Consider the following 22026-nt stretch of genomic DNA (forward strand, 5'->3'; position numbering starts at 1 on the left):
GTGGTCCTCGATTAAAGTGGTTTTCTATGTTGACCGTAGGAATGGAAATTTGTTACTAATAGTCTCAGTTAATGTGAATTTTGTTATCTTATCAGTCTCAACTTCTTAAGCTGCAGTGAAATTTGTTACAAATGACGTTTCTTAATGACAGGAGGAGCAATGACAAATGATGTTAGTGAACCTAAAGAAAGACACTTCAGTGTGTCTCTCTGCACGATAAGCACAAATGCTGATCTGGTCATAATCTTATCTTTGAAGATGGATCAACGACTTACTAGGTGCATAAAAAACATTGTTTTGGTTTCAGGCTTATCTGTTTCATGATTGGAAGTTTGTCAAGCTTTGAAGTCATTAGGTTTTCTAATAAACCAAGTTCAAACAGTATCATATATACATAGCTGAATGCAGAACTTTGAATCAAAAGCTTGCTGAAACAGATATCACATACAACATGAGCATCCTCAGAAAAATATTCAAAACAGGTTGTAGAAGAAAAAGAATCTTGTCAAGAACAAGCATCGGCAGCAATGTGGCTCATGCAGAAGCAGACTCACTCGCTACCACCACCGGCAGCCGCTGCTCTTTTCCTTGCAAAGTACTCGTCTGCACGAGCGAGATTCTTTGCTACTGATGGTTTTACCCACTTCTTCCGACCAGGTAATGCAGTCAGTGTGCAACCAGCAGCTTCTAACTTCTCTTTAGCCGCTGCCGAAAAGGCACGTGCCTTTACGTTCACCTTGACAGACAAAGCCCCATCTCCGAGGATCTAAAACAACACAGACAAATAGGTGAACTCTTACTACCAAATACTAGGATGCAAAGCAGCTTATCACCACTACTTACAACTGGAGTCTATTTCTACTTCCACCCATGAAATAAGTGAAAATATTCAGAAACAAGATGAAGAAAGCAACAAAGAGTTCTTGTACCTTTAATGGTAAGCGTCTCTCCCTGCCAGATGGATTGATCAAGCCTTTTGCTTTTAATGATTCTAATGAGACTTCGTCTCCCTCTTCAAACCCAGCGTCTTCTATGTCTTTTAAGTTGACAGGTACAAACTTTGGTAAACCCGCATGCATGCCTAAGAAAATTAGGAAAAAATTGTCATTCATAAAACTCAGTAACAAGAGCTAGTTGCTGTAGATGATTAGGGATAGGGTTAATTATAGATTATTCTATGTAGTTAGCTATCTTTAGCATCCTGATCCCTACACTTTAAAAAGTTACATTGACATACCTATAGTTGTGAAAGTGAAACATTTAAGTTCATTTACCATAACATCGTCGGTTTTACCAACGAAAATATGAAAATATATGACAAAAAGATAATTTTAACATTCTAATTGGTGGTGGAGGATGATAGTGCCACTGGGGGCTGCGGGTGGCTGTTGTAGACGAGGAGAGCGATGACGAGAGATGAGGGCCGCTCTGCATTTGCACTGACACAGTTGCCGAGCGGCGAAATGGCCGCTCAACATTTGTGTTGGCGGCCCAATCATCGCTCGACAACTACGTCGACGCCAACGCAAATACGGAGTGGCCCGCACCTCTCGTCATCACTCTCCTTATCTGCAACAACTACTTATAGCCCCTAACAACGGCATCGTCTGCCACCACCGATATCGTCTGTCACCACCAATTGAAATATTAAAATTATTTTTTTGCTCTTTGTTTTTTTGTTTTCATTGATAAAATTGACGACATTAGGGTAAATAAACCTAAATGTTTCACTTTTGTAACTATAAAGATGCTAATATAGTTTTTTAAAGTATAGATCTCGAAATACTAAAAGTAACTAACTACGTGGGGATAATTTGTAATTAGCCTTGAGGGATACAATGTTGCAAGACACCTAAAGGTGTAGAATAAAAATTCCAGCTAATTGTAATAACACAGTAAGAGTTTGCTGATCACATCTTTTTTTTTTGTTCCTTTTCTTTTGGCCTCCAGCGCAGGTTCTGATCAAGAACCACGATTTAACACTAGGAAGATCTAGCTTCAGTAACTGTGGTCAGGTGTTGAAAGATCATAAAAAACAGATCTGACGATGATGGTTCCCGAAAAAAAAAAAACCACAGCCCCATGTTGGATGAAGCAGCAGTCTGCATTGTTAGGTTGGAGAATCTTCCGATGTTTACAGCTCTTATCTCTCATATACCAGTTTATGATGTGGTAATTAATCAGATTAAGAACCAAAGAGCTAGCCAGAAATTATCTTCTAAAATATATAATGATACCTATAAACCAAGAGGTCAAATACCATCTGGAGAAAGGCTCCACAATGACAACAAATTCTAGCAAGCCTCACCAAAACAATTTAACCAAAACTTATAGAAAATTACTACATAGTATCAGCAAGGAATAAACAAATGAACAAGCTTTGGGATGGTATATTTTTGGCAACTAGGGTAGTGGGTGGAAAGTTTATAGAGGGAAGACAATACCAAAACTGTTAGAACAGAGGGTGGGTAAAAGCCAAAAAAGAAAACTCATCTTGGTAAGTTCAAGAAATTTAAACAACTGCACAGTGAAAGAACAAAAGACAGTGGAATTTGCATGATATTGATCAACTGATAGCAGTAAACTTTAGGATTATCAGCATTTTTGTCCTAAATTGTAAAGTATCATTCTAGTGCAAATGTAATGTTTAATAAATATAAACAGTTGGCACAAGTGGTTGCATATTCCAATTACTATACAAACAGTTCTCCATTTGCAAATTGATTACATTTAGAAGGCATTAGCAGTAGCAACAAGGATAACCAACTCTAAGGTAGGTAGCAGTGCATATTCTAATGTTTGAAGGAAAAGATACTAGGTAAGTAGTCTCTCTATCTTACTAGGGGTATATCAATCAATGTTCACGTTCCAAATTCAAACACAATTCTGGCTCAAGGACACAATACAGATAACATTTCAGCAAGTTTAGCTTGATCTTCTAAGTTAACAAAGACTACGATTCCACATAACCTCACTCCGTTAACATACCAAAACAGATTATGATGTAATAAAAGGCCATTTTTAGTCAAGACATGTAAGATTTCAGCAAGTTTAGCTTGATCTTCTAAGTTAATACAAACTATAATAAAGTAAAGAGAAAGAGATCCATTTTGGTTTTGGTCAAGACATGTAACATTTCAGCAACTTTAAGTTGGTCTTCTAAGTTAATAAAAAGCTACAATTCCACATGACATCTCCGATTAACATACCAATACAGATAATAAAGTAAAGAAAAGGCATCAATTTTGGTCAACACATGTAAGATTTCAGCAAGTTTAACTTGGTCTTATGAATCAAGGCTAAAATTCCACATGACCTCTCCGATTAACATACCAACACAGATGATGAAGTAAAGAAAAAAGGCATCCATTTTGGAAAAAATAAGATGACGAATAAACTAGCAACGGATTCCCAAAATTGGTTTACCTCCAGCGATCCCGCGAAGCTTGGGGATGCGGCGGTAGAGCGGCATCTGCCCTCCTTCGAAGCCCTTGCGGACGCCGGGCCCGGACCTCGATTTCTGACCCCGCATGCCGAACCCGCAGCTGTTCCCCTGCCCGGCGGCGATTCCCCTACCCTTCCGCTTGTTCTTCCTCTTCGAACCGGGCTGCGGGCCCAGGTTGTTGAGCCGGAAGCGGCCCAAGGGCGCCGAGGCCTCAGGATCGGGAGTGCCGGTGGCGGCACTGCACACAACCATAGCTCGCTGCGGCCCACTTCGGAGAACAAGGCAAGATTTTGACGCAGAGAGAGATGGTAACGAGGGCCACAGAATCTTGATGTTACCCTGTGAAAGGGAAGAAAGAACACAGATAAGCTGGAAGAGAGAGAGAGAGAGAGAGAGAGAGAGAGAGAGACCTTGAAGGGAGAAGCAGGCAAGCGGATGTGGGGGGCGGCGGGCGTCGTGGTGGAGAGGCTGAGAAGGGCGGCCATTTGCGCCCGGAACGGTGGAATGGACGACGAGGGCCGAGGAGAGAAGAACGAGCGGATAAAGGAATTGAGGAGGGAGGGATTTGTACTAAATAGATGCAAGCAGGGGTATAAATGGAAAGTAATGTAAAGTTAGAGCTGCGCCTCGGCTTGGGCCCATGAACTTATTGGATCTATTAGAGACCATGGTGGATCCGACCCGATAATGTCCCTTCGCCAGGCCCTTCTGTCGAGCCCAATAACTTGTTCCCGACGAATGTTTGCATGAAATCACAGCCGTCCATCAAATGCTCCACTATGTCACGTGTACGGCATATTCCCGGCACTTTTCCAAACGAGGGCGGCTTCGGCCACCCAATCACAGCCGTCCATCGGATACTGCCCACCGAATGCCCATTGATAGCCGTGCATATCCCTGTAACCAAAGCGAGCTGCCTCGATCAACCGATCTGATCAAGTTGGATCACTGCCGTCCATCAAATGACGCTCACTATCACGTGTTAAGCCTGTGCAATGCCCGTGCCGAGCCCTGTTGTGACCGAGAGTTTGCCTCGACCACCCGATCTGATCGAGTGGGATCACAGTCGTCAATCGGAGATCACCCATTAGCACGTCAGATTCACGTGCTTCTTGAGTGAAATCACAGCCGTCCATCTGGTACTGTTCGATATCACGTGAGCTGCAGCTGCTCATCGCCGGTTCTGTCCTGGTATTTATTGCGCTTCCACGTTAACCATCGTATATTAATCAAGCGAGAGAGAGGAGGCGGAGAAAGACATCGATCGTGTCTCAGATCTGATCCCGCTCACTTCACCGCCACCATTATCAATGGAGTCAAATCAATCCGGTTCCGAGAGAGACAAAGGGAGCAGCTTGCCGTCGTCCATCTCCGTCGTCTGCAGCTTCTGGAGAGGTACTTATTCATCGATCCCCTTATTTCCTTTTCCGGTTTCCTTCTCCCCATCTTTTTGTGTGTGATTTCTTGTGTGAGATCAATTTGTGTGTGTAGGCAGCACCAACGTTGCGGTCTAGTTGAGTCTTTTTGGCCTTAAATGTTTTTTTTTTTTTTATCGTGTAAGGGTTTTTCTCTTTAGTTCTTGATTCCAACTTATTGGACCCGCAAGATGCGATGAGAAATGGTAATTTGCTAGGCTATGAATCTTCTTTCGGTGTACCCTTTCGATTCCCCTCTCCCTATTTCAAGATAAGGCCGATTTTGTAGGTAGCACGGTCATTGTGGTCCAGTTATGTTTCTTGCCCCTAAATATTTTTCTGTACAAGGGTTCTGTGTTTATTTCTTGATGTCAATCTATCAGATAGGCCAACAAATAAACATACTTCTGCTGAAATATAATAGATGCTCTTCACTTGAATGGGAAATGATGCCCAACAAATAAACGTCCAATGGATGCTCAACAATCCACGAGAAAGCTAACATCCAATAACATATACTCTTTTCAGATAATTATATTATTAACCACAATTTTGGCAACAAGTAAGGTGTTTGTCATGCCTTAGATGTACCGTCCTAGCACCTAACATACATGTAGCTTGCTGCATCGTTTGATACACTGAATTGATGCTTCATGATGAACCCTGTTCATTGTTGAAGTCTTTCTTTCTGCTTTCACCTTCTTCGTAATTTGTGCTAGTACAAGATTGGGATTCGTCATTTGTAGTTAGACCAAGCTTGAGGGAGCTTCTTTTGTATTCTCTTTTTTAAATGATTCAAGCCTTTTTTTCTTAAACTTGTTGATCGAACATGATATCTATGCTTATCACAAGATCTAGGTTGGAATTGTTCAGATTTAAACTGACGAAGAAGATTTAGATTTATCTTAAATATTATACTTAAATTCTACAATTGAAATGCAAATCTATATTTAGTAATTGGTGTGAAACTTTCTAATTCACATGAGTTGGTGTTCTTTGCTTGTATCTTCAAAAACAGTATGTTATTAAGAAGGTCAAATCATGTTGTTTGGGGCTAAAAATTTTAGCATTCTCCTCAGCATTCAATCTACAAAGACATTAAAGAAAAACACACTTTGAACCCATATTGATGTGCTATTTTAACCATTATCTGTTAACTAAAAAAGTATCATGTTGTTTCTCCTTAACTAGATTGGTAACACTGCCTGAGCATGCTCATTGTTGTACTATATTCTCTATCAGTCCAAAGCCTAGATAAAGGAGGATCGTGTTAAGCAGCTGACAACCAATGTAATATTTTGTCAGATTTTGAGAAGATAAAACTGCATAGAAGGTCCTGGTTGTCATCTGGAAGTGATATTTAATATATTTACCAGCCAAATGCCTTGAAATGATATTAATTCAAATAGAGCTCAAATGTGGGAAGGATACATGTGAATTGTTATGGCTTCTATTCTACATATAATTAGGCTTTGTTAGTCTATGGATAAATCTACTACTTGGTAGTGACTGTGGTTTCTTATGGTTGGTTTGTGTTTTTTTCCCCTTTTTTGGCCTGCATTCTCAGTTTTCTAAGGTTTTTTCAGTTTGCATGAACACGCTCCGCAATTAAGAGCATTACCTATTGTACAATGTTCAACACCCAAAACACAAGTAAACCCCAATTTGGCACAATAATAGGTATTAAAGCCTAGAATTGTTTGGAGGGGAAAATAAATATTGTACCTACCGTATCATTAAAATTATTTTCTTCCCAATGCAAATTGTCCCCAACCATGGTGCTTTCTTTCAAGTAGTGATGAAGTGGGATTCCATACACATTTCAAGATGTACTGTACATTAACGGAACCAATATCGGTATTATGTTCCTTGGTTCTTATAATATTACAATATGCCTCACAATATACATATTAATGTAGAGCATATTTTTTGTCCCTCATGAGAGAACATCGAATCAGTGGAATATCTTTTTGTATGTTGCTCAAAACTGCCACTAAAATGAGCATCAATTTGGCCTCTGGGCTTCAAATTGCCCAATGTTGCAGCCTGACTCAGAAGAATAGTGGGGGAATCACAATGTTGGTGAATGTCTCCACCCTTCAAGGTTTTCAAAATACATGTCTGTAGGAAAGCCAATGATACAAGGAGCTAACCCCCTTCCTCTTTCAGGCAGTTTAAATAAAATACTCGACTGTTGCTTAAATCAGTGCACTAGATAATGTCATTACAAGTCCATGAGGTCTCAACAAATAATGTCTTATTTCTTAGATTGTTTTATTCAATTTTCTGATAATCTTACTATCTTTTGAGTTGTTTTATATCTCAATCATATGCAAAATTTCACAGTACGTTTGGAAATGCTGAAATTGCTTAAATCGCGTCATCTTCCCATGTTTTCTACCAACACGGACGTTTGGAATTTCAGGTTTTGTCTCCCATTTTATATGTTAACAATCTTCTCCTTTGTTGTCAACTATTCTTGGAAAGTGTTCAATAGTGACCTGGGAGACTAGGGTTTGAGTCATAGAAACAGCCTCTTTGTAAAGCTGTGTCCATTGACCCTCCCTAGACCCCGCATTGGCAGGAGCCTCGTGCATTTGGCATGCAGTTCAATAGCATTCAATGTGAAATGATGAGTAGGACTGATCAGTTCTTACCATGAGTTACCACTTTGTTTCCCATGATCAAAGTTGTTTTCCGGTCTACCCTTGAAGACTTGAAGTATGGGCATGTTGGAGTCATGTGGGATGTTTTCTTTAGCTTGGTGCATCTTGGTTACAAGTTAGTACTGGTACTGCATGCAAAATAAACAAACTTGAAAAACACTAATCTTTCTTTTGTATTGACAATTAAGATATATACATTTCTGTAATCCTATATTGTTAATTTGTCTATTGCTGTTGATGTGATGGTCTGTTTATTACAGGTACATTTATCTTTGAAACTAAAAATTTAGGTTTGTATCTGTTTCATGGTTTTGTAACAGAATTTGATCTAGAAAAGGAAAGAAGTGGTCTTGATGAACAAGGGCTAAAAATCGCTGAAAACCAGGAAGTTAGTCAAAAGAACAGGCGGAAGCTTGCAGAGAGTACTCGGGGTATGTTTTATGCCAAACTACCTATTTGCCAGTGCTTAATGTTTCCCTGAATAAGCAAGGATATCCTTCTGCAACTACAACCCATGCCAGCAGGGTACTTGTTGTTGGCATATGATGTGCCGGTGTAATGTGAACTAATAAACACCATCAGCATCTAGTGTATCCACGGTGGTGGTAAGCAATGAAAAGCCTTTTTGATGCATATAAGAGAAAAGGTCTGCTTCGACCTGCGTTGAGCAATATATGTGGTCATAAATCATGATGTTTACTTTTGTTGGCACAAGACATGCCAGCTGGCATGAATTGGCACTATGAGCATGGCTATCCTTGGTTGTGACATCCATCTCAGTCAAAAGTTTGAAGTTGGGAATCGCTAGCTTCTGATGTTTTTCTGTGGCATGGATATAAAGTATGTTCATTTAACCTTTTGCAGATTTTAAGAAAGCATCTAAAGATGAGAAGCTAAGTTTGTTTAACTCCTTACTCAAGAATTATCAAGAAGAAGTCGACAATCTTACAAAGAGAGCAAAATTTGGTGAAAATGCATTTCTTAACATATACCAGAAGCTTTATGAAGCTCCAGATCCTTATCCAGCTCTTGCTTCTTTTGCTGTAAGTTCTGTTCTATTTTACTTGAGGGTATTATTTTATGGTAATTGCAGCTTTTGCACTCCATATTTTTAGAACAGCATCAGTTTCTCACAGTTCATTACCTTTTATAGCACCTTCTGGTGTAAACTTGTGTTGGGATGTTATGTGATATTGTTCGCTTCATGCGTCTTTATGTCATCTACAAGCTGAGAAATTGTGATTGTTTTACACCATTCAATTATTCATTGCAGCCTTAATTTTGTTGGCTCTATATCAGGAGCAAGATGAAAAGCTGTCAGAACTTGAGTCTGAAAATCGAAAGATGAAGCTTGAACTTGAAGAATACAGATCTGAAGCTACTCATCTAAGGAATCAGCAAGCTACAATTAGAAGACTTGAGGATCGGAATCGCCAACTAGAACAACAGGTTAGCAGAATGCTAGTTTTGCTTTTTTTTTTTTTTTTCTTGTTTATCCCCTTTTTCCTTATTGACATGAGAGACGTGAATTTTGGTTCTTATCTTCATATAAGTTCAGTTTGCAGTTCTTTTCTAGAAATCTTGTTTTTTTCTCCACTTGCAGAGCTGGAAAATATTTAGTTTCTTGTTCATAAGCAAGCCAGAGCATTCATGACTGGTGCATATAATCAATTAATTTAAAATTTTGGTAGTTATGTATCTTTTGATTTCTTTGTGTGTAAATCAAAAATGAAATCTTGTGGTCACATTACACATTAAACCATGTGCCTGATATACAGTAATATTCCATTTTTGCTAGTTGAGGCAGTACAATTGCTCAAAGGAACTGTCGATTGCTAGTTACAAATAAGAATCCTTGGAAGGTGTTACTGTGCAAGTATCTCTTGTCATTAATTATAATCTTCGATGTCATGGAATAGTAATCTTAAAATATTGAGCCCTTCAATCTTATATCTATACCTATTGTTTTTGAGGCTGCATTTGTAGTGACTGTGCACTCAATATTGTGAAAAGTGAAATGGTGGCTCCTTATAATCTCTATGTTTGTCCCTTTTTGGAATTATATTTTTGCATGCAAGATGCAAGAAATATATTTGATGTTCCCTCTGCTGAAGTTGTTGTATGCTTAGAATTTGCAGATCCTATCGAACATATCAGAAAGCTCACCTTCTCTTTCTAGTTATTCTGAGGCTGTATCTTGATTATTAAAGATCTGCCAATTTAACTAATTTGACCCGATTTAGGGTTGAAACTTGCTTCAGAATTTAGCTTATCTGGTTTGTGCTTAATAAGCCATAATATCGATAACTGTATTTGGTGACTCAAGGTCATAGGCGACTGACTTGGTAAGTCTCTTAGATATCAACATTCATATAACTTTCTGAGGCAGGCCTTTGGAGAGTTCAAAAAATTAATTAAGCTTTGGACTTTGGACACAAACATAGATGAACAACAAAAAACAAATTGTTCGTTTTGGGAGAAATAGCTATTTGCTGTTCAATAAGATAAAGTATTATGATAGACCAACTTATTATAGCATTTAGTTCAATGCTTCCTAGTCCTTATTCTTTTATCAAGGAAAAATAAGTGCATACTCCTTGCAACTTTTTCGTCATAAATGAGCTCAAGTATCTGAGTGAGTATTCTTAGAATAATCCATCACAGCAGAATAGTAGAATTCTTTGTCAATGATTTATCTACAGAAGAATAAAAGTAGAGTTATGTTGCCTTCTTCCAAATGTTATGGTTGGACAAGCAGAGTTGATTAGGATTAGCTGTTGATGATCGCTAGAGGAAGAGCTAATAGTATTTCATATAAAACAACAACAAAAGTTTGAATGCTTTTATTTAACTAGAAAATTTACCTTTGTAGAACCCATCGGAAAGAAAGATCCATATAGCCGACCCCAAATAGCTGGGATATCATGGCTTTTTGTTGTTGTTGGGTTTCCTTCCTTGCTATATATGATAATATGGATGGAGCAGAACAGAATTTCAGATAGAAAGAAAACCAACCTTACGAAGTGATTGAAGAGTTTGGTTCTTTCAAACTTCTGACAAGTTCTTGTGTTTAGCATGGAGTATCACACAGAATGTTGTAACCAAACTGAGGTAAACTGCATATAAACACTCCTCCAACCCTTTCTCATGGAGTTCATTTTAATGGATGAAGCAAACGAGCTGTTTTTCAACTTCAAATAGAAGAAACAAAACATAAAGCTAACTTTTTGGTGATGTTGCTATTGAAAAAAAAATTATTCTGAAATGAATTAGAAACCCTGAATAGTTAAAAGGTATGGATACTTTTTGAGTGGTATCTGAAGTCAGGTGATGAGTATTAGCATGGACCATTGGATTGGCCTACTATCTGGGTGAACATCATCCAAGGCTGACCTGATTCGGCCAATTTCTTGGTCTAAAGGCCAACTACTATGGTTTCAGTCTGTATCCCTCAACCTGTGAACCTTGTTTATTGGTTCACAGACAAGAATATCCAGCTGTTGTGTCATACCCATGGAACTTATATGCTTGCTTTTCAATGAAATAAAATGCCTTCTGTTTTAGGCTAGAATATGTTGCCTTTTTAACAATGCTTTATCCAAGTCCATAGTCCTTCTGAAGCACAAACTAACAATTTATGTATTTGATTGGAAAAAAAATTCAATGAATTTTAGATGGAAGAAAAAGTTAGAGAGATTGTCGAAATCAAACAACGTAGCCTTGCAGAAGAAAACCAGAAAACTCTGGAAGTCCTCAAAGAAAGGTACTTTGCTCAAAAAACTGAAAATTTATCAGGATAATTCTTTGAGATTTGAAACAGCAGAGTTTCAAGGCTTACATACATTGATAACAAACATTAACTTAATGTGACTAATGTTAATTGTTGCATGTTTCATTATCCTATTTTGGTGGCAGGGAACTTTTGTTGCAAGATCAATTACGGCAAGCCAAGGAAAGTGTGGTCAATATGCAGAAATTGCATGAGATTGCCCAAAGCCAGTTGTTTGAACTTCGTACTCAATCAGGTAATGTGCTTATGATGTTTCAGTTTTTTATTATTTTTTCCTTGGTGAACTTTTCAGCCACTATAGTGATTAGTGACTATACAAATAGATGTATGATCATTTATAAGAACCCAGTAGTCTTATCAAACTCAGTTTTCGAGTTCAGAGGAAGAAAGAGCTGCAAAGGAATCTGAGGTAAATCTCCTAATGGATGAAGTTGAACGGGCTCAAACACGGCTAGTTAGTCTGGAGAGAGAAAAGGTTAACATTTGATCCTTATCTCGGTTCCGTTTGTATGCTATGTTATGAAAAAGATGTGCATTTGGCAATTGACTATGTAATTTCACACTTGATCATGAATTATTGCATAAGTAGCAAAGGTGTTGTTTGTTTCATTTTTTGTGCTTTTGGAAATTTTTTTACTTGGTCATGCCATCCTACCTGTCTTGTTTCTGTAGCTTGGGCAATATGTACTTACAAAAAGTGGAAACTTGCATAACCTATTATGCAAAACAAAGATCATCTTCTTCTGGTGAGACTGTGATTTAACCTAAAAGAATGGCCCAGTGCATGAGGTGCATGAGGTTCTCACCAATGTAAGGTCTTAGGAGGGCCAATGTATGCAGCCTTAGAAACTTTTTGAGTCTTGAGTTAGGGCCACTTAGGTTTCAAAGGAGCAACTCCATGTCGTCAATGCTCACCCTTGAGCAATATAATTCTCTAGCCTTATAAAACCAATTAATGGTTGGATTGAAGATTGTGGAAGATATGGTTTGTTGTCCCTAAAACACATTCCTGTTTAGGCAAATGACAATTCATTTTTAGTGTTGCTGATATTATAGTTTCTTTTTGTTGGACACTGACGAGGTGCTAGTTTTCTGTCTTAACAAAATAGTATGTCATGCTAGAAAGGTGACTGGATGCTACTGCCACCATGTGACAAAACAGAAATCCTTGTATCAGAAACTACTATACCATCCATGTTATGTATGCAAGTTAATTTTTCACTGTTAGAAACTAGATCAAGATAATTTGAAATTCATGTTTTGAATGGTTCAAAATATATTCTTCTTGACCTGTTCATCATGTTTGTGAATCAACATGAAATTTAGAAATTGCTAAGTCATGTTCACATCAATTTGAGTTTTATGTCATCTTAGAATTTAGTGGAAAATTAACTAATGATTCTCATGACATAGTTGTGTTATCCTATATTTAGCAAGACCATGTTGAAAAAGATATTTCTCTATATATCTAATACTAAATCATATTGAAAATTTTACAAGATTTCAGTTCATTTATGATGAATGTCTATGTATTTTTGTTTGAATGAACAAATTGCTCTAATATCCAATGAATTTGTCCTTATAGAATCTCTGTCAGAACGTTGTGAATGTACCTAGTTTGGAGTTGGCTCTTGATTTCACACTTGTTTCTTTTCTTTTTTGGGGTTTGAATATTAAGACCTTTCATTTTGGAGGGCATGTTGTTAACATTCTTCTATTAGTTTATTGTCTTTCTCCTGCTAAGTTACATGTGATTGTTATTTACATTTATCTTTGTCTGCAGGGCCTTCTGCGTTCTCAGGTGCAGTCAACTGACGAAGAAAATGGAGATAAGAAAAGGTCTGATTTCTGAACTTTATTCTCCCATTTACTGGTAATGCTACTTGACTGTGTTGTCTAAGTATCCGAGTATTCTGTTGGATTATGACATAATATTGGACTTCGATGGTGCTTCGTCGATATTGGACATGGATTAGTATTGCCATATAGTTTCGTTTAATGCCTTCCCCTTCCATCCTTTTGAGACTGTAACTTATATCACGCTGCCTGATAATGATTATATGATTCCTGGGGAATGATTACATTAAGACCAGGTGCAATCCAACATATATATGTGTTGGACACCCAGGAGTTGTCAACATATACACTGGCATAGCTAACGAGATTAGATGAGGCTCATTTGACATATGTGAATCGGAAGTCCAAGAAATATATTAGCATCACACCTCTTTCCAAGGTTTTCAATTTTGGGTACCAGACCTATCCCGATCCATGATTGGACTGATATGGGTCCCGTCCAGTCGAGCATACTGACACACAATATGCCGGGACATATCATGGTATGGTACAGAGAAAGGGGGAGGAGGAGATGGAGAGGAGGAAGAAGAATAGGAGTAGGAAGCGGAGAAGAGGAGGTGGCACGGGAGGAGAGGAAGGGAGGAGGCGATGGAGAAGAAGATGACGAGATGGCAGTGACAATGGAGAGGAGCGGAGGCAGTAGAGAAAAAGAGGAGATGATGGTGGCAAAGGAGGAAGAGGAGGAGATTACCAAGGGTTGGGGAGGCAGATGCTGGACTGAAGGCAGGTCAATAGCATGGGAGAGAATGCACAGGTTGGGATTCGGTATTAAGGTTTTAAGTTTTTTTCTTCTTTTTTAGGATTTAAAAATAAAAAGGGCTAGTTTTAATCCCTTTATTGCATATGAATTGCCCGAAGTTCGGACAATTGTAGATGCCGGCCCAAGCCCAGACTTGTAGATACCCAACACGTAGTGAATCTGATGAAACTGGATTCCTTGCCTCTTCCTATGTAATCGGTGCTGATAAGCTTTCAGAAGCCATGAAAAGATCTCACTGAATTTCTAATTATCTCTGTAAATTAATGATGCTAGGTCTTCTCAGCTAGTTGGTTAATCCCTCGACACAAGTTCAGCATTTTTGTGGTTCAAGTGAATATTTTGATAAATTTGATGCTTTGCTGTGACAGTGCCTGTGATGCATGTCTCCATGCTAGCACCTAAAATTTTATAGAAAAAGTTGGAAACTTGATGCTATTTATTTCTTTTGTTCTTTGGATTTATGAGACAATAATGAAATTGAATTTAATCCTTATATTACTTGATGCTATTTCATGGAGACTTGGTTTTAGCTTTTTTAACCTTCTTGCAATCATGACAAGTTGACCTTTTATTTTTATATTTTATTCTTAAATTTTGTGAAACATTTACATATCAGTTTCTTTGACTCACTAGACATTACGATGTTGGTAGGAGCTTCATATGCTTGGCCATAATTTTTTTCCCACATGCAAATGTTTTCTTAATTAGATGTTGGAACTCTTTGTTACTTAGCGAACAAGCATCATCCAGAGTGTAAGTTCTACAACTAGTATATGTTAATATTCTCATTTTTTACACACCACATGTTTCATTGTTCACAACATTTGCTTATAGAACTAGGTAGTCGGCAACAAATATATTGTGTGCCTGTAGTTTATTCTTGAGTTGTTTTTCTTTTTCTAGGTAAAAAAGGTACTTTTTATTTGGCTTTTTCTTGATCTTATAGAGTACTTGCTTGCAGTGATCTAGAGGTGAGCAGTATATTGGAAAGTTCCTTGAATGTAAAGGAGAAGATAATCTCTGAGTTGAATATGGAACTTCATAATATGGAAACCACGTTATCAAATGAGAGGGAGCAACACTTGAATGAGATTAAAAAGTTGAATGCACTACTCAATGAGAAGGTTATAATTCTGTACTTTTGTCTCGACTTTTTAAGCCTATAATTTGTATAACATGAAGTACTAATTTGTAATACATGTACATGCTGAAGATTATCATTCATGTATCATAGTCTGACAGAACATAGACAAAATTCATTGACTAAATCCCAATTCATTGATTTGAACTTGCAGTGGGTCAGTGACTTGGACTTGCATGTCCTTTTAGCTGATGCACATTCTTTGTTAAGAATTCATTGACTAAATCCTAAAAAGTTCTTATTAAATTGTAATAACCTGCAGTGTTAATTCTTTCTTCTTTATTATTTGCAGGATACTGCTCTTGTGGAAATGAGAAAAGAACTTCAAGAAAGGCCAACTGCAAAATTAGTTGACGATCTCCATAAAAAAGTCAAAATTTTGCAGGTTTTTAACTTCAAGTTGATCTTTTCCCTAGAATTCTTATGTTTCTAATTGATATACCTTGTGGAAGGACATACTGTCATGTATTTCACCATATTGTTTCAGCATATATTTTTAATGTTGATGCTTAAACAGTGTTCAGTTCTATATAAGCTAGTAACAAAAACGTATCATATTTTTGGGAATCTTAAGTTGCATTTAATCTTGGAAAATTGTTATAGTCTAGTTTAAGGAAAAGAAGGTAGATTTTATGAATTAGGATTCTTGTGCTTTGTTGTTGTGTTTACTATAAGTAATACTTACAGGTCCTCCTTATTCACAATTTATGATGTTAGCTAACAATATGTTTGTAGTAGGACCTTTTCAATATTTTTTTGTGATATGAAGTTGACAGAAAGCATTACATTAAAGCTTTCCTTAATTTTTAAGAAGCCCTTAATAGATACAGTTAATGAAGGAAATTCTTGGTTGATGCCAAATAGTTGGAACTTGGAAGAAGTTATGATGGTTAGGACCTAGGACATGGTCACTTCATGTATCTGCATGTAGAATGATTATTTGAGTGATATTTTACATCAGATTCTATATGTAAATCATGATCATTATTTCAGTCCTTGATTGACAAAAACTAAGCCAAGATTTTTAGTTTATTTTAACCACCTATAAATAACACTACTAGTGGTTCTGGTCATATTACAAAGATTAGTTGGTTGGTCAGTAACTTATTTAAATAGGTATTTCTTATGCAAAATCTTTGCTCTAATATAAAGTGTGACATGTTTCTTTTCCTGTTCTCAAATTTCATCTATTTCATTATTGGTGTTTTATTTATAATTAGCTCAATGTCAAGTCATGCTCAAAATATACCTATTTCCAGTTACTTGTTTCTAGTACTAAGCTAGGTATCCATTTTCCTTTTGCTCTTCTTCTGTTGCATTTCAGTGGTGCAATTTTTGTTTGGCTTATATGTGGTATATCAACTGTTGATTTCCACTTTTCCTTTCTTAAGGCTGTTGGTTACAACTCCATTGAGGCTGAAGATTGGGAACTCGCTACCAGTGGCGAAGAAATGAGCAAGCTGGAGTCTCTTTTACTTGACAAAAATCGAAAAATGGAGCATGAATTAACACAACTAAAGGTCTGAACCAGCATTGGTATTTGAATTTCCTACAGTGTGGTTTTACAGTATTTTATAAGTCAAAATACAAAGTCACAATAGAATTTGATTAGAGCTCCTTGTTAGTTTCTTTTGTCATACACTTGCACAATCTTTTACAGAAAATAGAAATCACCATCATGTCATTGTGTTTTCTGCTATAAATAATGATTATCTCCTATCAAAAATTTTGCCTTGTTTTTAAGGTTAAAATTTCAGAGAAAGCTAGTCTACTGGAAGCTGCTGAAGGTAAAATTTCAGAACTAACTGCAAAGGTGGATGAACAACAAAAGCTGATTGCAAAACTGGAAGATGACATTCTTAAGGTATTTCTCTATGAATTTCATGAAGGAATGAGTTGTGACTCCCTTACACTATTCTTGTTTCTATACCTTGTAAGAACTTTTTGTTACAAATCCGTATTTTCTATAGGTTGTTTAAGTATTGAACTTAAATATAATTCCTGTGATAATGCAGCCTGGTTTGTAGCTAGATAGCTATTGTTCTTGAAACATTCTTTCAGCAAGTTATGATGGCTTAGTTTCTATTAGAAATTTTTATTGGACCCAAAATATTCTTGCATTTAGTAAGTTACTATGGCCTAGATTCTAGCTAAAACATTGCTATTGGATCCAAAGCATTCTATCACTTATCATGATATTCTTTTCCTTTGTAATATTTGTCACAGGGCTATAATTCCACTGAACGGAAAGGTTCACTTCTGAATGATTGGGATCTTCAGGAAATAGGCTCAAGTGAAGTATCTGAGGTGCTTGTCATTATTTGTTTAAATAAGATTTACTTCACTTCATTAATGCTTTCCTGTGCTGTGTAGAGGTTTTCTTTCTCATTTGGAAATAATTTTTTCAGCTTATTCAAAATCTATTTTGCATTGCATAGATATTTAGTCTTTTATTTCAATGAGTAATAATAAGATGTTAAAACCCAAATATGATATTTTCTGATTTTCCTCATTTGTGAGGGATTGCCTTTTAATGCATAAAGAATTAAAATTTAGAGATCCTTTCATTCTTTAATTGTTTAGGAATCAATGAAGATGTGTGGCCACTTGTTTCAGAATGGTATGCCTGTTTGGCAACTTGTTTCAAACTGTATGTCACTTCTTTGCAATTTTTCATGTTAGGTTGAATCTCTTTTTCATTTCCTGTTGCTTTTAAATTTATTTTACTGATGCTTATTTTCTGGGGAAGTTATAAAAGTAATGCTTCCTGGGGAGTTGTTTGCCTTGCCCACCATGAGAGAGCCCCTTTTATGTTCAAAAAGGAAAAAAGGATCAATCTTTTGAAAATGTATTAGATGATACTCTTGTTTGAGTTTTCAATTCAAAGTCCATTTAACTTTGTCTTCAAACTGACTGTTTTACTGTTTTATATTTTTACAATTCAGACGTTTATATGCAGATGGAATACAAGTTTGCTTTGTTTCTTATGTCTTCCAAGATTTAAGGAAATTAAACTGAAGAAGTAAAATGCTGAAAGTCATGTGAAGTGTTCTCTTTCTATTTATTGCCACTATTTGGCCTGTCAGTTATTCTACTAAATACAGATTTTGAGACAACTTTTGAGATTTAAAAATAATATGTTTATTATGTTTTGGAGTTTAGCCATTTCCCATCTTTTTCTTGCTGTTTGTAAGGGCCTCTGCTGGCTTCAACTTGAAGTCACTTGTTGGCCTTTGAGCTGAGATCTAGAAAGGCCTAACTTTTTTACTACTTGAGTACATAAGCTAATTAATTGAACTGAGTGAACTCAAGACCCAAGGTTCAAAAAGCATATTGGAGTGGTAATGTACCAACCAGTAATTATTGGTCTTACCAAAAATTGGCACCTGGACCAAGTAATTTCACCAGGTCCAGTTTGAGACTTTTTTAAAAATTTTAAATTTTTTTTATCTATATAGCTGTCAATTCTCAGCAGTCCTCCTGCTGTCCTCTCCTGCGCTCCTCTTGTTCTCCTACTACTCCTCCTTGCATCTTCTCTCTCTTTCTGTTTGGTCCATGCCAATTGGTTTTTTTTAAGTTGTTAAGATTTATACTTTTATTACAACGCATGTCCATTTAATTTTACCTTATTAAGATATTAAATCATAAGGAAATTTTATTTAGGTTGACTGGATCACTCCCGAAAATCTCTTGCATGCTTGATGTGGTGGGATCACACCCACACATCAGGCCTGTGATCTGAATCACTCCAGAAACTTCTCCAATCCATGTTACCAACCCCAAATAATTAAGATCATTGACCCCTTTATGTTGTTGTAGATATAATAAATAAGCTTACCTATCTGGTTGTACTGACAATTGACAAGTTATGTTTTGCAAATTTTTCTTATCTGAGATGAGTGCCATTTTACTACCTCACTAAATTGTTGTCTTGAAATCATGCTTATGCACTCCCTTGTATACACGTTTGTATTTTGAATTTATTCTTCATACCATATTTCATCTCAGGGTGCAGATCATAGGCTTATCGCTTCAGATCAAGACCAAAGTTCAATGCTAAAGGTCATATGCAATCAACGTGATCGTTTCCGAACACGCTTACGAGAAGCAGAAGAGGTATGCAATTTTACCACAGATAAGTTAAAGCTCTATACTTTATTTTTTGAACTTTTTCTTATATATTCCTATCATATATATCAGCAAGTGAGGCAACTGAAGGAGAAGATTGGGATGCTAACTGTAGAACTGGAAAATACAAAAGCTGATAATGTAAAACTTTATGGGAAGATTCGTTATGTCCAAGATTACAGTCTTGAAAAGCTTTCTTCCAGAGGGCCTAAGAAGGTTCTGGTTACATTTTCCTGAGCCCTTTTCTTTTTTTTTTTTAACGTTTAGCAGCCTAGCAGTAACCTTGCCATTCTTTTTTACTTATTTTAGTATGCAGAAGATGTTGAAAGTGGTTTTTCTTCTGATGTTGAGTCCAAGTACAAGAAGATGTATGAGGATGATATAAATCCTTTTGCTGCTTTCTCGAAGAAGGTAAATTGTTCTGTCTTACAAGTTTCTCTATCTCTCTGTTTCTCTGCTTTTTGGTTGCAAACACCTGAGATAGATCATAGAAAGCAAAGTAATTTAATTAAATTCCGTTCCATCTTATGTTACCAATTATCATGAATTAATTAAATGTTCTCAATGTCCTATTTTGTGCAATTGAATCTTTTTCTTTGGATGACATCTTCCTTACCAAAGTAGAGCGGTGAACTGATGGTTCGGTTATTCTTTCCCAGGATGAATTCCGAGTGGTAACATGCAATAGTCTCAAGGTTTTATATTTCATTGCAACCCTTGAAGAACTCTAAAACTGGTTTCAGAAAATTTATATATCCTAGAATAGATATGTATTTACTAAGGCCTTTCTTTAATATTCACTCTATTGCTACTGACACTAACCAAGCAGAATTATATTCCTAAATATCCTTGTTCACTTCGTTATTTCCTTAGTATGACCTATCCTTAATGTTTTCTATTCTGGTATATCAGAGAATGAGAAGTATATTAGTTCTTTTAATTGAAATATGTATCATATGTTATTATTGCATTTACAAATTTCACAAAGGGATGTAAAATCAATATTACAGTGGAAGTTCATGTAGAACTAGGAAACTGCTCTATTTTCTTGTATATTTTGTTATTTTCATTGCTTGGAATGAATTGTCTTGGGTATTCTGAATGTCCTTTTCACAAATCAGGAAAGGGATCAACGATACAAGGAGCTTGGAATAAGAGATAAAATTACACTTAGTAGTGGGCGTTTTCTGCTTGGCAACAAGTATGCTTCCACTTTCTTTTCTAATTTAAATTATCTTCAAAATCTGCTATGTTTGGTATGCTATTTGGTGCACTTATCCTTAGCTCTCTTTCACTGTTAACCATTAATTTTAGTTGAGAATATTATGATGATTTATGTTGCATCCAGTGGTTGATGATAGTTCTTGTATATTTATATTCTATTACTTTCTAGATTTTGATTGTCAAACATCTGAGAGATATGTGCAACAAGAATGGACGAAAATGAAAAGAAAGATGAGTACAGTTGGCCATGGGTTGAGCTGAAACCAAATTGAACTACCTGAACTCGACTGCGTTGTATTCCAATGATCAATATGAAGATCCAACTTTAACTCAATCCAACTTTTGATAGCCACAAGATCTGTATATTCGACTACTTAGGTCCTAACAAATGATTAATCTTGTTGATCAGCTGGAAGTTTCTAAAGAACTTGTAAGAACAGAAGAAAGTTGGGGAAAGAGGATGCTGCAGTTAAATCAGACCATTGCACAGCCAAATATACTGCTCAGAAATGAGTATGATGGTATTTGATGTCATATTCTAAAGTTTCTTAGTCCAGTTCCACTTGTCATACATTTCCTTGGCATTCCAATCATCATTCCACTCTGAAGTTGATACACTCGATGGTATTACCAGAAATACCAAAATTATATAGAAGAATAAACATATCCATGATTGGGAGTGATGCATGCTAACAGGTCTACCACTTGCTTTGTCTTCCCTTCTGCTGATATTTTTAGATTTGGCTCATAATTCGAGCTTTATACATTATTTAAACTGAATAAATTCCTGCCTCCTTTCTTGGTGGCAGATGTTCATGTACTTCTTTGTCTTTTCATTCATAATTGAGATTGATCTAAAACAAAATACGGATCTGCATTCACAGATATGCCCGAACATTTGTCTTCTTTTACTCCATCGGTTTGCATCTCCTTGTGTTCACATGCTTATACAGAATGTCAGCATTAAGCTATCAAAGGTAATGCAACTTATGTCGAACTTTTTCTTTAAATTATCTCTGCTGTATCTCTTCAAGTTTAGTTTTCTTAATCATCAATCTTGTGAGCAGCACTACACCTGGCCATAACGAAGCCATCCTGGATGCTGGGAACCTCACTCTATCTCATGCCATTTAATGCATATAGTGTAGTGGTGAATCAGTGGAAGTTCGGGTCTGTAGGCAACAACAACAACATCCCCTACACGGAGCCAGAATTCGTGACCAAAGCTGCCTTCTTGGATATGATGGGGAGATCATTGTACATAAAATGAGTCCGCCCCAATCCAGTTTTCATGGTCAATGAGCCTGCTTGTTGTTTTTCTTGATTGTTGAAAAGCAGAGATGTTACGATGGCATACAAAGAAAAAAAGGAACTGTTTGATTTTTCTTTAGTATACACATGAAAATTTAAGCTACGACATCATTTGCTGTAGATGCTATTCGGGTGTTTCCTTAATGCTGCTTGCAAATAGCTTAAGGCTAGTGTTGCTGTGATGAGATGATTTAAAGAAAAAGAAAACTTTCAAACCAAATCTGAGTCCAACAAGTTTGCCCAAGAATTGTTGCTCATACTGTAATTGTTCATCTAAAATAGAATGGGA

At 36.6% G+C, this 22026-nt stretch overlaps 2 protein-coding genes across 3 annotated transcripts; one reads left to right on the forward strand and one right to left on the reverse strand.

Moving 5' to 3' along the window:
• Positions 1-389: 389 nt before the first annotated feature.
• LOC135629093 (large ribosomal subunit protein uL15c-like) lies at positions 390-3996 on the reverse strand. Its single transcript, XM_065136267.1, has 4 exons — positions 3856-3996; positions 3427-3784; positions 930-1081; positions 390-766 (listed from the first exon to the last, which is right to left on the reverse strand). Exons 1-4 carry the CDS (start codon positions 3928-3930, stop codon positions 551-553), a joined length of 801 nt encoding a protein of 266 aa, XP_064992339.1. The 5' UTR covers positions 3931-3996; the 3' UTR covers positions 390-550.
• A 631-nt stretch (positions 3997-4627) lies between these two features.
• On the forward strand, positions 4628-21857 carry LOC135628164 (protein CASP-like). Of its 2 annotated transcripts, XM_065134691.1 has the most exons (19): positions 4628-4840; positions 7847-7957; positions 8391-8569; positions 8826-8975; positions 11201-11289; positions 11442-11551; positions 11697-11791; positions 13100-13155; positions 14895-15057; positions 15367-15459; positions 16466-16594; positions 16819-16938; positions 17301-17381; positions 19083-19190; positions 19275-19418; positions 19512-19613; positions 20324-20403; positions 21311-21403; positions 21494-21857. In XM_065134691.1, the coding sequence occupies exons 1-19, from the start codon at positions 4756-4758 to the stop codon at positions 21558-21560; spliced, it is 2055 nt and encodes a 684-aa protein (XP_064990763.1). In that variant the 5' UTR covers positions 4628-4755; the 3' UTR covers positions 21561-21857. The 2 variants fall into 2 exon arrangements, with proteins under 2 accessions (XP_064990763.1, XP_064990762.1); XM_065134690.1 differs by having other exon boundaries at positions 19083-19418.
• The last annotated feature ends 169 nt before the right edge of the window (positions 21858-22026 follow it).

Source organism: Musa acuminata, chromosome BXJ3-1 (genome assembly GCF_036884655.1).
Source record: "Musa acuminata AAA Group cultivar baxijiao chromosome BXJ3-1, Cavendish_Baxijiao_AAA, whole genome shotgun sequence".
Lineage (NCBI taxonomy): Eukaryota > Viridiplantae > Streptophyta > Magnoliopsida > Zingiberales > Musaceae > Musa > Musa acuminata.

Coding starts and splice junctions, on each gene's coding strand:
- LOC135628164 (XM_065134690.1), top strand. CDS start 4,756: ATGGAGTCAAATCAATCCGGTTCCGAGAGAGACAAAGGGAGCAGCTTG. Junction 7,958..8,390: donor GCTTGCAGAGAGTACTCGGG/GTATGTTTTATG, acceptor AACCTTTTGCAG/ATTTTAAGAAAGCATCTAAA. Junction 11,290..11,441: donor CTGGAAGTCCTCAAAGAAAG/GTACTTTGCTCA, acceptor TTTTGGTGGCAG/GGAACTTTTGTTGCAAGATC.
- LOC135629093 (XM_065136267.1), bottom strand. CDS start 3,930: ATGGCCGCCCTTCTCAGCCTCTCCACCACGACGCCCGCCGCCCCCCAC. Junction 3,785..3,855: donor TGCCTGCTTCTCCCTTCAAG/GTCTCTCTCTCT, acceptor TCCCTTTCACAG/GGTAACATCAAGATTCTGTG. Junction 1,082..3,426: donor GCTTCGCGGGATCGCTGGAG/GTAAACCAATTT, acceptor TAATTTTCTTAG/GCATGCATGCGGGTTTACCA.